The sequence below is a fragment of the Eptatretus burgeri genome, chromosome 6, assembly GCF_056783735.1.
Source record: "Eptatretus burgeri isolate ZD-2024b chromosome 6, Ebu_testis_v1, whole genome shotgun sequence".
NCBI classification, from domain to species: Eukaryota; Metazoa; Chordata; class Myxini; order Myxiniformes; family Myxinidae; genus Eptatretus; species Eptatretus burgeri.
The window spans coordinates 4,204,479-4,219,165 of record NC_140966.1 but is presented as its reverse complement, the minus strand read 5'-3'; the positions used below and the strand labels follow the sequence as shown (position 1 = coordinate 4,219,165).

General features: G+C 43.1%; 1 protein-coding gene across 6 annotated transcripts in view; it reads right to left on the bottom strand.

Moving 5' to 3' along the window:
* Window positions 1-1,936: 1,936 nt before the first annotated feature.
* The window catches only part of LOC147024143 (uncharacterized), a 77,914-nt gene continuing 65,163 nt past the window's right edge, over window positions 1,937-14,687 (bottom strand). For all 6 annotated transcript variants that reach the window (XM_085883758.1, XM_085883757.1, XM_085883760.1 and 3 more), the window contains 2 exons: window positions 8,867-8,905; window positions 1,937-6,199 (listed from right to left, as the gene is read on the bottom strand). In XM_085883758.1, coding sequence (XP_085739884.1) covers window positions 5,757-6,199; window positions 8,867-8,905 — 482 coding nt within the window. In that variant the 3' untranslated portion in view covers window positions 1,937-5,756. The remainder of the gene's footprint in view (window positions 6,200-8,866; window positions 8,906-14,687) is intronic.

Below are 14,687 nucleotides of genomic sequence, written 5' to 3'. Positions count from 1 at the left end.
GAGAGATGTCCACTTTAACAAGGACGTGGTCAGAAGAACCAATTGGAGCGAAGGAAGAGCAGCAGATATTGTCAGGGAAATTTGTCAAAATCAGATCCAGAAGAGATGGAGTACCATTGGTTGAGATCCGGGTCGGGAAGTTGACCGATTGAGTCAGTCCCAATGAGTCACAGAAAGCTTTTGCTGATGTCCCATGGCAGGTGAGAGAGGTACCCACACCTAGCCAACTGGCGTGATGACAATTGAAGTCGCCACATAAGAGGAAGAGAGGAAGAGAGTTTTCGGTGAAACATCGGCGTCGTCGTCCCTGAACGGCCAGAAAGTACGTTTAATGAGAAGATCGGACTCCAATTACCAATTCTCCATGTTAAATGGATGCCAGAAGACGACGACGAGTATCAGGACTTCAAATGTCAAAGAGTAAATGGAGAGTCTGAAGACAATGGAGGAAGTGCTGGGGCAACCCCCTCTCCCCTTGACCCCCAACCTTTTTTTTTTTTTAATGGTGTGAACAATCTTTGCTACGTCATGGGTGATGAAAGTTGTGATCAAGTTTCATCGAAATTGTGTATGTAGTTTTGAAGAAAGCAAATACATATTTTGGGGGGCAATCGACCCACGACCCCCTTCGACACAGATTTGTTTTTAATGGTGTAAACAAACTTTGGTACATACACAGTGATGAACATTGTGGTAAAGTTTCAGAGAAGTTGCAAGTATTTGTGGACGGATCGACGACGGAACTACGTTCCAGGTGAGCTAAAAAGCACCAGTTAAAGATTCGACAAATTTAAACCCCAAAAGGTGCCAGTGATATTCGACTTGGATGCATCTTCTTTTACCGAGAATGAGACGTGCAACATGAGATCTTGAATTTGAAACGTAAAGACTTGATTCAAATGGAAGAATAAAAAATTTAACCTTCTTTGAAACAAAAAACCCCCTCAAAACAACAACGGCACTTTGTAGAGCGCATACCTCCGCCATGATGAACAGTTTACGTTTTGCATCCCACTGATGGACCTGAAACGCGATCCGGACCTGAACCAAAATCTAATCAATTCATCCGTGTCACACACCCAACATGTCCACCAAGTTTCGTCCAAATCTATCCATAACTTTTTGAGATATCCTGCTCACAGAAAGACAGACCAGCAAACGGGTGAAAATAACCTCCCTCCACCTTCGGTGGTGGAGGTAACAAAACAACCACCACCAAAAAAAAAACAAACAAACATGTGATGACGGGTAATGTCCGAGATGTCAGCCCCTCGCGATCCTTTCCAGGGATACCTTTAACCATTTATTCGTATTCAAATGGAGGCCCTTGTTTCGCATTCAATTTGAAACATCTTACCAATCTCGAGCCAGCTGAACAATACTCGACCATCACTGGAGGTTTCACACGACCGGTTTAAATCGGGAGCATTTAGCAACTTGAAAACTCCTTTCCAAACCAGAATTCATAACATCCACATGGATCATCAGCAGGTCATGTCATGCTTCAACATGCATGTTGAGTGTGCAGGATGGCCTAGTCAGAGGTACACACACTCGCCTCTCAGCTGTAGAACCTGGGTTTGAATCCCAACCCAGCTATAAACTGTCATCCTGGTGTTTCAGAGGCAGGGCGATTGATCAGTGTGTGCCATCCCTCGGATGGACGTTAAACGTGCATCGCGTCTACCGACGTTAGTTGGTGGACGTTAAAGATCCCATGGTGTCCTTTGCGAAGAGTTGCCGGGTATTCACCGGCATCCAGAACAAATTTCAAATTCCTCCCCTAACTAGCAGGGGGCATCAGCGGCAAAGCCGTGCTCCCAGCGATGGTGCAAACCAGCAACTCTCAGACTGCGTACACAATGAATGCAGATGCATGTTATGGGCATAATACTTCAGCATGTCCAAATATATATCAAGCGCACATGAACAAACCTTCACACGTAAAAACTTTTATTACAAAAACAGATGGAATCATGATCAGTCAAAATGTGAAAAACATGGAATGTGGGGGAAAAATAATAATAATAATAATAATAATAATAATAATAATAATAATAATTAAAAAAAAAGAAGCAACAAATAAAGTGTTCACATTCAATTCAAGTTTTAAAACAAAAACCTACTTCTGAATCAGCAAAAATTTACTTCTAAATAAAATGACAATTCCACATCATGAACAAAGATGGAAACATTTCACAGTGAAGAACAGCTGAGTGGGAAACTTAATATTTAACTGAAGTCAGAGCAGCTTTCAGAAGATCGCATGTTGCCTTTTATACGAAACCATAATCGGCATTTCACAATCACGTCAGGGACATCAAGTACCAACAATTTGATGTGGTTTCAACCGTTGGTGGATTTAAAGAATTCCCAACACTTAAATCAAAACGTTTTGCAAAGGGATTCGAAAAAGTAAAAGATTGTGTGTCGTCAATTACAACTGCGATGAACACGGGGGAGGCCATTTATCCAACTGCATGTGGAACATCGTTTCGAGTGACACGAAGCAAAAAAAAGCGGCAAATAATTATTTTATTTCAACAAGCATCGAGGTTCATGGAAGAGATGCACGGCACAGTGGTGACATGGACGGTGGTGGAATGGAGTGTTGGCATACCAGGGAGGACAACAAAATGAGGGAAGTAACAAGCATACAGTCCAGATAAGACAGGACATGGGAAGTGGCTGGACTGAGTAGAGAAGAAAGATAAAATCCGGCAGGAAAAGCTGAGAAACAGGGTAAATGTGGGAAAGTGAGAGAGGACAAGAGAGCAAGAAGAAGAACAAGAAGAACAAGAGCAATAACAATAACAAGAACAAGACGAATAAGAGGAAGAGGAAGAAGAAAGAAGAAGCCACCACACTTCTTTGTGTCTTCAGACACATCAGGCTACCGTGCACATACTCAATGTTACAATCATCATCCTTTGGGGTTTTTTTTTCCACTTTTGCAGACTCAAGGCACTTTTTCATGAGATAGGGGGCACAATCCCGGACGGGTCACCACTCTGACGCAGGACACATGAATGGTCGTTCTTCCCAGTAAGATGGTACTCATTTTGTCGATCTCGGAAGGACGCCAGGCTGTCAACCCACCTAGTGTTATTTTAACAGCACACCAGGGGGTTCAAACGCAGGACCGTGAGACCTTAAGCCATCCACCTTAACCATTAAGCCAATACCAAGCTTGAGATGACCAGGTGAGAACAGAAACTATTGGGAAATGGAATTATGGAGTAACACACGATGGTGATAGCTTTGGCACTCTCAAACACTGAAGACAATAAAATGAATGGAAAGGAGGGGATACAGTCGGCAGTTCTTCTGGATTTGGGGAGGGCAATAACATTTGCGTTGCGAGCTGAGCGAGTGCGGCTAAATCGTGCTCACGAGGGACAAAAGTGGCTGAGTGGGCAAGTTGGGTGAGAACACTAAATGAGAAATCTGAAACTGTTTTGCCAACAAGCTATCTGCGTTGGGAAAGAAGCAGGCCTTGCACCAACCGATAATACCGACAAGGAGTCCAACGTTTTGGTCAAGCCTGCTTAGTGTCCAACGATAACTTAAATAGTTTCCAGTTAAAGGTAAAAAAAATAAATATGCAGATTACTGTGCTGTTTGTAAAGCAGCTCCATTACACGAGTAAATGTAAAATTATTGGGACAGTAACAAGAGGTGGAACATCTGCAGTTCAGCACCATCCTTAAAAGTATTAACTGCAATATTAAACTTCTCCATTAAAAGATTGTCCATTTTGGATGCTTCTGACCGATACATAAATACACGCAATGTGATATTAATAATACCCTGCTGAGAGAAGCTTAACAAGTCATTACATTTTGGATTATGCTAAAAGCTGACTTTGATTGAGAGTTTTGACAAAATGTAAGTTTTATCAAAATACAAAAGAGTGAGTTATTGAGGCCTTCAAAACAGCTGTTCATCACCACCTCTGATCGTCCCCCATCCAAATCCTCGATCTTTTTTACCCCTGTTAATCCACCCCAAACCCACCTCCTTCAAATTCCCTGCTTTCCTTCCTGAAAGTCCCTGTAATGTCCATCTTGTATTCCCCGTGTTCCCCGCCCCATCCCTCTCCCTTCCACACATCTCCTAATGTCTCTGTTCCCCACTGTTTTGTCCTTTCCTCTCCCACCCCTCATGTCTCACGCCCCCCGTGCCGTTAGCTCTCATATGAGCCTCGACAATGTATCCAAAAAAAAAAAATTGAAAAGGAAATGCATCGATAAGTGGAACATGACCCTGTAGTATATAAATAAACCTCACCCACACTATTCTTAAAAATACTTATCAATGCAATCTTGAAAATTGTACAAGATAGACAAGATAATGAAGACGCACTCAAAACCATGGTTGCCACATAACTTGAAGGTGCCAGGTTTTGTTTGTTTGTATTGTACTTTGAAGAAGCTCGGACCAATGACTCGAAACAGCAGCCACAGGCGGGGAAAGTGTGCAGAGAAAAAGAGCATAAATTATTTCACCGTTTGATTGTTCAGATCATGCAGTAACATAATTTAAGAAGAGTCCATTTGACTTCTATGAACACCTGAATCGCTGGACTGAATGAGTTGAAAAATGCAGGTTGTACTCAGGGTGTGCACGGGGAAGTTTTAGGTGGTGATAAAAAAAAAAAAACATTTCAGTCCCGAGGGTTCAAGGTGGAGGGAGGACCCCAATTCCCTCGATGTACATGTGTATCGTATTGCACAGCTCATGGTTAGAGGGGGGTAGTACTAGCCAAAATAAAATACGCTATTTCTGGGGGAATCAACGTGTCCATAAATCTGGGGGAATTTGTTAATCTGTCCCGAAGGACTGGTACTTCATTAAATATTTTTCTTTTTTTAACCTGACACATCAGAGCACATTTTATCGCAAAATCGTAATGCACCAAGATGACAGGACAAGACCCCAAACCTCTCTCCAATCAACGTCATGGAACAATTGGTTTCATTACATTTTGGAGAAATCTGCAAATGGCCTTGAGCATCAATCGTTTCATTTAAAATTTCTTTATAAGCAAATGTATCTTTTGGGATGTTGAAGGGTTAAAGCAGCACACGTACAGCTCATGAATAACTTAAATATTTGAATTATCTCTGGATCTCACCTTCATTCCCGAATCCTAAACTGAGACTCGCAGACATCTCGTCAATATTCGAATTGAAGCATTTTTTGATCTTTAAGGCCATTCACTCCAAGAATCAAGGAAAACTTCATCAAAACTAAATGAAAATACACAACATTAAGGGATTCAGGCCAATATTATAGCCACAACTGTTTGTGGTGACTGGACCAATGGAGTTTGCAGCACCGTCATCAAAACCAAGCACACCACGTCTATCCAAAGTCTGGAGTTATCGCAAAGTGAAAAGCTCACACATTATTTCTCTTCAACACTACAAAGATTTCAAATGAAAAGACATCTTCTGCATCGGAACATCAACATCAACAACAGACCATACAAACATTCATGATCACGTAAACAAATGGAAATAATTGTTAAAAGGTGCAAAACAAAATATTTAGAAATCCCTGCAAACCACCACCTTCAAACTTGTTCTACCTGTGTTACATCCTCGTACCGTTCCTGGTATCCTCATTTGAAAAGTATACACGATTTAGTGCCTGTGTGGTGTGACATCATTTCTGATGTGTGTGTACATTTTCTTTCTTTTAGTGTTGGAATTGGAGGTATCGGGTTCTTCACACGCCCAAACCATCGGTCTTCATTTCAATCCGGTATGGTACGCCACATGCACTCTCTTGTGCTCCTCAAGGCTACGGGAGTAAACAAATGCCTTTTTGCAAACGTCACACGTGTACAGGCGCTTACGCTTATGCGTCTTCATGTGTTCATCCATCGGATATGATTGTGCAAACACCTTGCCGCACACAGAGCACTCTTGCAGATCATCTTGGTGAATCCTCATATGGCTTTGAAATTGATATAAAAGCGGAAACACCTTTCCACATATAGAGCAAGTGAATGGCTCATCGAGTTTTTGTTCAATATAAAATGCACTTTGTTGGCCACAATTGGTGCAGTTTTGTCCTTTTGGACAAGGACCAGGGTGTTGTTTTCGCAAGTGTAACTTCAAAGCAGTTGCATAATGAAAAGACTGGGTGCACCTGCAGCATGACAAATGTCCCATACTTTTTACTTGTCGGCCTGCAATGACAATCCAAAAAGGTTAATATAAAATAAAAACACAGCAAAGCAGGCTCATATGCATGTACGTATGTGTGCGCGCGCGCACACACACACACACACACACACACACACACACACACACACACACACACACACACACACACACACACACACACACACACACACACACACACACACACACACACACACACAACGCTGTTTTGATGAGCATCGCCGCAGATTACATCTCACATGGTAAAACCGCATAATCCGCAAAGAACAACCGTCTGTCTGCCATGTAATCTTTGTCTGTTCGACAATGTCGCCAGGCTGAGGCCTCCGGATTGGAGGTGATGCTTTGGTGTAGGACTTTATGTCCATTGGAAATCAGGGGAGTGCTCGTCACACTCCACATATTTCGAGATATATTATATGTATGAAAATGACTTGGAAATTAATTATTCGTGAGTTATCTCAATGATTGTTCGCACAAGTGTTTTCAACTTCAACGAGAGTGAAGTTGACAGCACGCCATCGCAAATCCCCATGTTTCCCACCGAAAGCAAAGTTGCAAGAGGGCATAAAGTTCCACCAAGAATGACCCAACATCAAATTTTGAGTTAAATTTTCATTTCCGTTTTGACCTCTGTGACCCGAAGTCCCCACCCCAGGGGCATGAACCAAGAGTCAAACCCCCCAAAACGATACATATTTCATGCCTCCCCTAATGTTGACTGCATATACAAAGTTTCATAAAAAAATGTTTTTTTAAATGTGCCCACAAATGCATTTTTAATTGACCTTTTCAGACTGCCCTCAGACTCTTGGGGGCTGGGCCAAAACGATATTGTTCTTGCACCTTCTTGCGATATGGTGATCAAAACTACAAAGAATTTCTGCACAACCGTTTAGGAGGAGATATCGTGACTGACAGATGGAACGACGGAGCAGAAAATATCTCCCCATTTTTTTCAAATAGCGTGGGGATAACTTAGCAACGGGTGTCTGGACAACTCCTGTCATCGTTTCCCTCACATCTCTCTTCTCTTTCCTTTCTGTTTGTGTCAACTCTCAAATAACTGCCGATGTCTTTACTCATTAATTTTTTTGTATACATAGTCAAGTCTCGTGGAAGAGCAAGTACTAGTACACTGAACGGATCAGGATGCAACAGGACAAAAGGAAGAGCAGAGAAAGGGGAGAAACACCAACAGAGTTGGAGGCCAAAACAGAGGGAGACTTGGACAAACAATGGGTGTGGGAAGGAATGGGGGGCAGGAAAGGATGCATGGGATGGACAAGATGGATAGAGAAGGAAACTAGGAGAAGGGCTTGTGGTGGGGTTAACGAGGGTAAAAAAGATCATGGTTTTGGATTGGGGAAGATTGGAGATGGTGTTGAACAGCTGTTTTAAAGACCTGGTGGGAAGAACGAGATTGAAGATGATGTGGAAGTTGGTTCCACAGGCGGGGGGGGGGGGGAAGAAGTAATACAACTGCAGTTCAACATGGCACGTCCATGTGAGCTACTGTGAAGCTCTGCACACATTGGAGATATTATGCGTCGACTTGTGCTACTTCAGCGCAGCGATAGGGCATATGTGACACTCGTGGGGCAGGGGAGAGACCGCTCCGCAAATGGGGAGGGGGGACAGAGGGACCTGGCTATAAAAGACAGTGATGCTCGCACATCAGAGCGCTGTAGGGAGACACCAGGCATGCCGGAGGGGACGTGCTGGACTGGGAGAGAAGGGTCTGCAATGAGAGGAAGGTCTGAAGGGCGAGCATGCTGCAAAGCGTCAATGGTGTCTCTGGCAAACAGTGAAATCAGCAAGCATCGCACCTCCCGACGTTTCACCACAGGGGAGACCGCACACATCGTAACGACAGTTCTGTCAAGTCTTCTTTTCGTCCTGCCTCCCTGCCAGAGTCTGTGGGATCGTCCTCCAGCGTAATCAAATTCCCCTTAGAACCATACACACATGCCAAAACCACCACACAGCCAAATTATTTAAACATAAATACACCGTAATGCCATCCAGTCGCCTGTGCTCGGTGTCTTGGGAGTTTATCTCTGGTGGTCTGTTTCTTTTCTCCCACAAAGCAAACTCGTTATATTCGCAATGTAACAAAAAAGGTACCAAAATTAAATGGAAGTTGAATCGCAAAAATATTATTTGCTCCATAAGTTTAAATATAGCATGCTTTCAAACTTGAAATTTTGTATTTTTTTTTAATCAATGATCCACGGCTCTTGGAGGAGCTGACCTGCAGGACAAAGACGTACGCAGATATCATTGTATTTTGACAAATTATAAGGACATTAGACAATGGAGAAACATATGGTACATTAAATTTTAACCTGGGTTCCTCACTTCGTGATCCAGGAGTTCGGTCGGGCACGCAAAACAGGCCATCTTGTTATGGCCATTACAAATGGTTTCAAAACAAACCATACCAATAATGCTTATTTAACAGCAAGCAACCCTTCTCCCTGCCCCACCTAAAAGGTAGACCCTTCTCCCTGCCCCTCACAGGTAGATGTAGGGGTAAAGTGGTGGCAATATTTGAGTTCCACAGTTACTTCAGACAATCAAATACCCTTTTATCATGAGAAATAAAAAAGCTAAACAGAAACAATTTCCTGTAAAACAAGCAAGTGTGACAACCCAAGAACTGCTCTTACCGTCATTCATTATTATGCTCTCTCCATTTCCATCAGCACCTGAAAAGCAAAACACAATGGAGGCATTTTTATAGGTTTCATGCAGACTGCCATCCAAGGATAGAAAAACTGAAAACTTTTGTAAAAACAGGCAGACAGTTTTACAATCGACATGCATATGGATGATCGCCATTTGTCTACATTTTCTTCAAAATCATTCGGCTTTAAGTTTTGCTAAATAGAATTCCATTACATTGCATTCAATTAGATTTGACTCAATTGTAATCATGCATCGGCACTATCACTCTCCCAGGTCTCCCCACTGCCTGGCGATCCGTGTGACAGAATCTAGCACCAACTGGACTCAATACAAGTGTTTTCAGCATTTCATCATTGAACGACAGCATATGCTTGAAGTATGGGGTGTTGTCCCCCATTCAGCAAATTCAAACGACTTTGGTCCAATCACATGTTCAAGTGCTGAAAGTGGTTCATGCTTTGCCCTTGAGGAGTATTAACCCATTTTCTCATTTTGAATCGCTGCTACGTTTACTGCAATCAATTTGACTCTCTTTGCTTCATGAATGCATTGTGTTTTACGTACAGCGATTTCCAAAGTAAAACAAACGAGAGTGAAGTCGATGGCGCGCCATCGCAAATCCTCACCCTTCCCTTCCAAAGTAAAGTTGAAATACCGCAAAAAGTTCCACGAGAAATAACCCAATATCAAATTTTAAGCCAAATGTTTGTTTTTTCCCCCCGTTTTGACCGGTGACCCAAAGTCCCCACCCACTGGGGCATAACCTGGGGTCAAATCCAAAAATATAGTTATATATTTCATGTCTCCCTCAATGTTGATTACACATACAATGTCTCATTAGAAATGTTTTAAAATGTGCCTGCAATTACATTTTTGATGCTCGACCTTTTGACCTCGCCCATGATACTGCTCTCGCACCTTCTTGCCATGTGATCATAACTACGAAGTTTCGTGAATTTCTGCACAACTTATGAGGAGACTGAGTGACGGACAAGCAGACTACAATATCACTCCCCCCCCCCATCCCCACGTTTATTTTTGGTGAGAAAGAACATGGGGATAAAAAGCTGAGGTTCTGTGGGATCTTTAAGCAGCCACACAAAAAAGCTACCAGATAGAACAGCTGGTTTAGCTACAGGGTGCAATGCCCTGCCTCTGACGCACTATAGGATGGCATTTTACAGTCAAGCCAGAAATGGAACTCAAACAAGACGGCTCAAATGTGAGTACGCTATTTCAAGGTTCTCCTTTCAGTACCTTATATTGCTTTTGGTGAAACAAAATGTTTTTGTCTTGCACGGGTGTTAAATTGCACAGGCGCTGGGATAATTTTGGTGCAGATGTCAACAAATGCAGACAAAATGCATACAGTAAACCCTTGAATATCCCGGGGGGGGGTACGTATTCAAGACTGCAGAGCAAGACTGGGATAGTTAAAACCAATTTTGCATGGGAGTAAGGGGGTTAGGTTCCTCAGCTTCGAGAAAATAAAGATGAAGGTCGGCAGCAGCCAAAAATAAACACATCACAATTGAAACTAGAACGGGCACTCGGTAGAGCGCATACCTTCGCCGCCGCAACTTTTTTCCGGGCACATTTGAAAAACGTCATTTTAAAACGTCCATGACGTCTCAACCGTCAGTCCGATTGACGTCAAATTTGGTGTGTAACCTCCTTGAAGGCAGTCCAACAAAATGGAATGATAAACACTGAAAAATTAAAAAGTTGAAAAATGACGTCATCTTTTGACGTCATTTTGACGCACTTTGGGGACGTCACGTCCAATCGGACGTCCAATCGGACGTCACGTCACTACCATTCTTAAAGCTCGTAGTTCACTGAACGTTTTAACGTTGGTTTCATGTCAATAGCTCTATAAGATCTGAAGCTATGCCTACAAGTATATTTTGACCTTGAGTGTGACCTTGAATACAGAGTTAAATGGCAAAACCTGTACATCAATAAACAGATATTTTGGTACTGATCCTAATGCCTGGATTTGGGAGACTGCTTTATAAATTATATAGATATTTGAATGTAAAATATCAGGACATTTTAGCCACAATTGAAAAACGTCATGTTCAAACGTCAATGACGTCATTAACGGTCAGTCCGATCGAAGTCAAATTTGGTGTGTGACGTCCTTAAAGTAAGTCCTACAAAACGGTATGATCAAAACTGATGAGATCGAAAATTGAAAATTTACGTCATCTTGTGACGTCATTTAGACGCACTTCCGATGACGTTACGTCAAATCCGACACTACATATCCAAAAGGTATCTCGTCATGGAACAATATGGCCGTGGTTGCATGTCGATAGCTGTATTATGAAGGAAGTTATGCTCAAAAGAGTGTTTTTGACCTTTTCATGACCTTGACCTTGACCTTTGACCCGATCGCTCCCAAAATCTAATCAAATCGTCCTTGGATACTCACGAATCATCCCACCAAATTTCATGCAATTCGGTTTAATACTTTCTGAGTTATGCGAATAACAAACAAACACACATATTCACAAATAAATAAATAAATACACAGCGACCAAAACATAACCTTTCGCAGAATGCGAAGGTAATAAAGATGTAAAACTAGAACAGGCACTCGTAGAGAGCATATACCTTCGCCGCCGCTACTGTTTTGTTCTTGGCATAAGAGTGTAGGGAACAGAACAAGGATCATTTTGGTGCTGATTTCATACGAATCGGATAAGAATTGACTGCGTTATGATAAAAATACGCACGTCTGCAAGGTCGTGACCCCCCTGACCTTTGACCCCCAACCGCGAGTAAGGGCAATTACGTCATTGTGTCAAGTTGCATATCACAAGATTGGGCATTAAATTATGAACATTTTGGCATTAGTTTCATGCAAATTGGATAAAAATTGACTGCGATATGGTAAAAAGACGATTTTGACCTTTTCATGACCTTGACCTTTGACCCGATTGCTCCCAAAATCTAATCAAATGGTTCTTGGCTAATAACCAATCATCCCACCAAATTTCATGCAATTCGGTTTAATACTTTATAAGTTATGAGAATAACAAACAAATAAATAATCATTGGCATCTCCCACAAACATATATTTTGGTACTGATTATAATGCCAGGATTTGGGACATTTTCTTTTAAAAACAAGGGTAATGACGTAATTGTGTCATGTCGCCCATCACAAGATTGGGCAATGAATTCTGAACATTTTGGCATCGGTTGCATGCCAATTAGATCAAAATTGACCGCGCTATGGTAAAAATACGAATTTGAGCTTTCCGTGACCTTGACCTTGACCTTTGACCCGATCGCTCCCAAAATCTAATCAAATATTCCTTGGATAATAACCCATCATCCCACCAAATTTCAAGCGATTTGGTTTTATACTTTCTGAGTTATGCGAATAACACACACACACACACACACACACACACACACACACACACACACACACACACACACACACACACACACACACACACACACACACACACACACACACACACACACACACACACACACACACACACACACACACACACATAAATAAATACACAGTGACCAATACATAACCTTTCGCAGAATGCGAAGGTAATACAGTAAATATAAAATCGACTCTGTGATGAAGTCACCTGCTGTGTTGAAGCAGATTAAACTTACCCCCTTCCCTTTTGAAATTAGTCTTACAAAAATTTCCACCAGTTATTTCCGGCAATACAGGACGTCTAGTTCAACGTCCGAGAGACGGCGCACACACATTGATGAATTACCGTGTGTGAAACACCAGGATGACGGTTTAGAGCTGGGCCGGGATTCAAACCCAGGCTGGACAGCTTCGAGGCAAGTGTGTGTACCTCCAAGACCATTCTGCAAGCCCCAAATAAATCACTTGTTGATCCGACGGACCAAATTTTCATTGTTCTTCACAGTCTTGTTGCATACCCACCTACTGTACTGCTTCAGCATGAGCTTGCTTTTCACCACGCCCAGATGTGCTTCGGGCCAGCGTGGGGATTACATGTTCATTATTATTGCCATTTCATATGACTATTCTTATCATTGTTGCAAATATTATTCGTATAAATATATGCTTTGATCCAATGTTATAGTTTTTGTTATATATTTTGTAATTAGAATGCCATGTAGTGGTAGTACGACATATTGTTACGAATCTGGAAACCATGCGCACTCAACATTCAGGTCCCAAAGTTAGTTATTTAGACAAGTATGTGTTAATAGTTAGAATCTTTCCTTTGTCTAATGGGAATTACATGTGTGCGCTACAAAATATTTTTTAGTCAGGTTTATTACATCTTTTACAACAATGACAACAATGACAACAACAGTGCGCCGTCCTGCACTCGACCCGGTCGCCATTACACACGTGTTTTTGGCTGAGAACGTAGGCACACCTCATTAAGTAAATAAATATACCTTCGTCGCCTCGGGTCAAAGCTTCACTCCGAGGAGGAGCAGAGAGCGTTTACTCCAGCCAATGAGCAGAGGGCGAGCACCACACGCACACCCCAGCCAATCGGGAGGCCACCACGAGTCGCCTGACAACCCACCGTCCAATCAGGAGGCGAGTGGCGGGGAGAAGAAGTCCTCCTTCCTCAAGAGGAGGAGTTTGGTTGTCTGGACCAGCGTTCGGCAGACAGTGATCGTGGCGATTGCGGCGCGGTCCGTGGTTGTCTGGGCCAGCATTCAGGAGAGGGTGATTGTGGCGATTGCGGTGCGGTCTGTGGTTGTCGACGAGCGTTCTGCAGACGGTCGTGGTCTTGGCTGGAGCGGACTGAGACAGTGATGATCATGGTCGAGTGGCCTCGTTCGTGGGCCATGGACTTCGGGTCATGGGTTAGGGTCCCACTGTGGTGGTTTCGGAGTCGGTGTACCCACACGAAGCGGATAGGTACCACAGCCCGGCTTGACCGAGATAGACCCATGAGGTCCAGTTCTTTTGGGTGTGTGTGTGTGTGTGTGTGTGTGTGCGTGTGCGTGTGCGTGTGCGTGTGCGTGTGCGTGTGTGTGTGTGTGTGTCAGTGGGCCCAGTCTGTTAAGTAGAATTGTGCAAGTGCTTTCTTTCTTTGTAAATTACATTTTCTTTTTCGGTTAACTCTGTATTCTTGCGTGCTCCCCTGCCCCATTGTAAATAAATATCCCTTTTGTTAAATGTTCCAGCTCGTTTCTGTGTTTCCTTCAATGGCTTAGCACGGTGTGTATTGAGAAATAGCGAGGCCGTAAATTGTTAATTTGGACCGACGGGCCTTGGTAACCTCCGCTCGGGTTACACACGGTTCGGGCACGGTAACGGCTTGTTCCGCTCGAGGTCCGTCGAGGGTGTGAATTCCCCGGTAGCTTTGCCCGCGTGGGTAATTAGGTATATTGAAGTTTAGCAATTGACCCTACCCCACGTGGTCGAATTATTGGCGATTCATGGTCCAGTAAGGGACCCGTGCCTTTCGGATTTATCCGAGTCACGACTTAAATTCCAGGTGTTCGGTGAGAGACGACTCCACTGCTCCACCTTGCGGTCGTGCTCGCCACCAATACCCGGCCCCGTAACATTATTAAGCTGCTTTATATACCTTAAACATGGCGTGTGTTTAAAACATGGCAATTCTAACATTTTGTTGTAGTACAGTCGAGTCAAAGGGTCTACAGGATCTAGAGCCTTCGGGGTCTTTCGGTCTTTTGGGACCCCTGGGGCTTTTGCATCTTCTGGGTCCTCAGGAACGTTTGGGTCCTTGGGAACTTTTGGGTCCTTGAGAACTTTTGGGGATTTTTGAGTCCTCAGGACTTTTTGGTCCTCAGG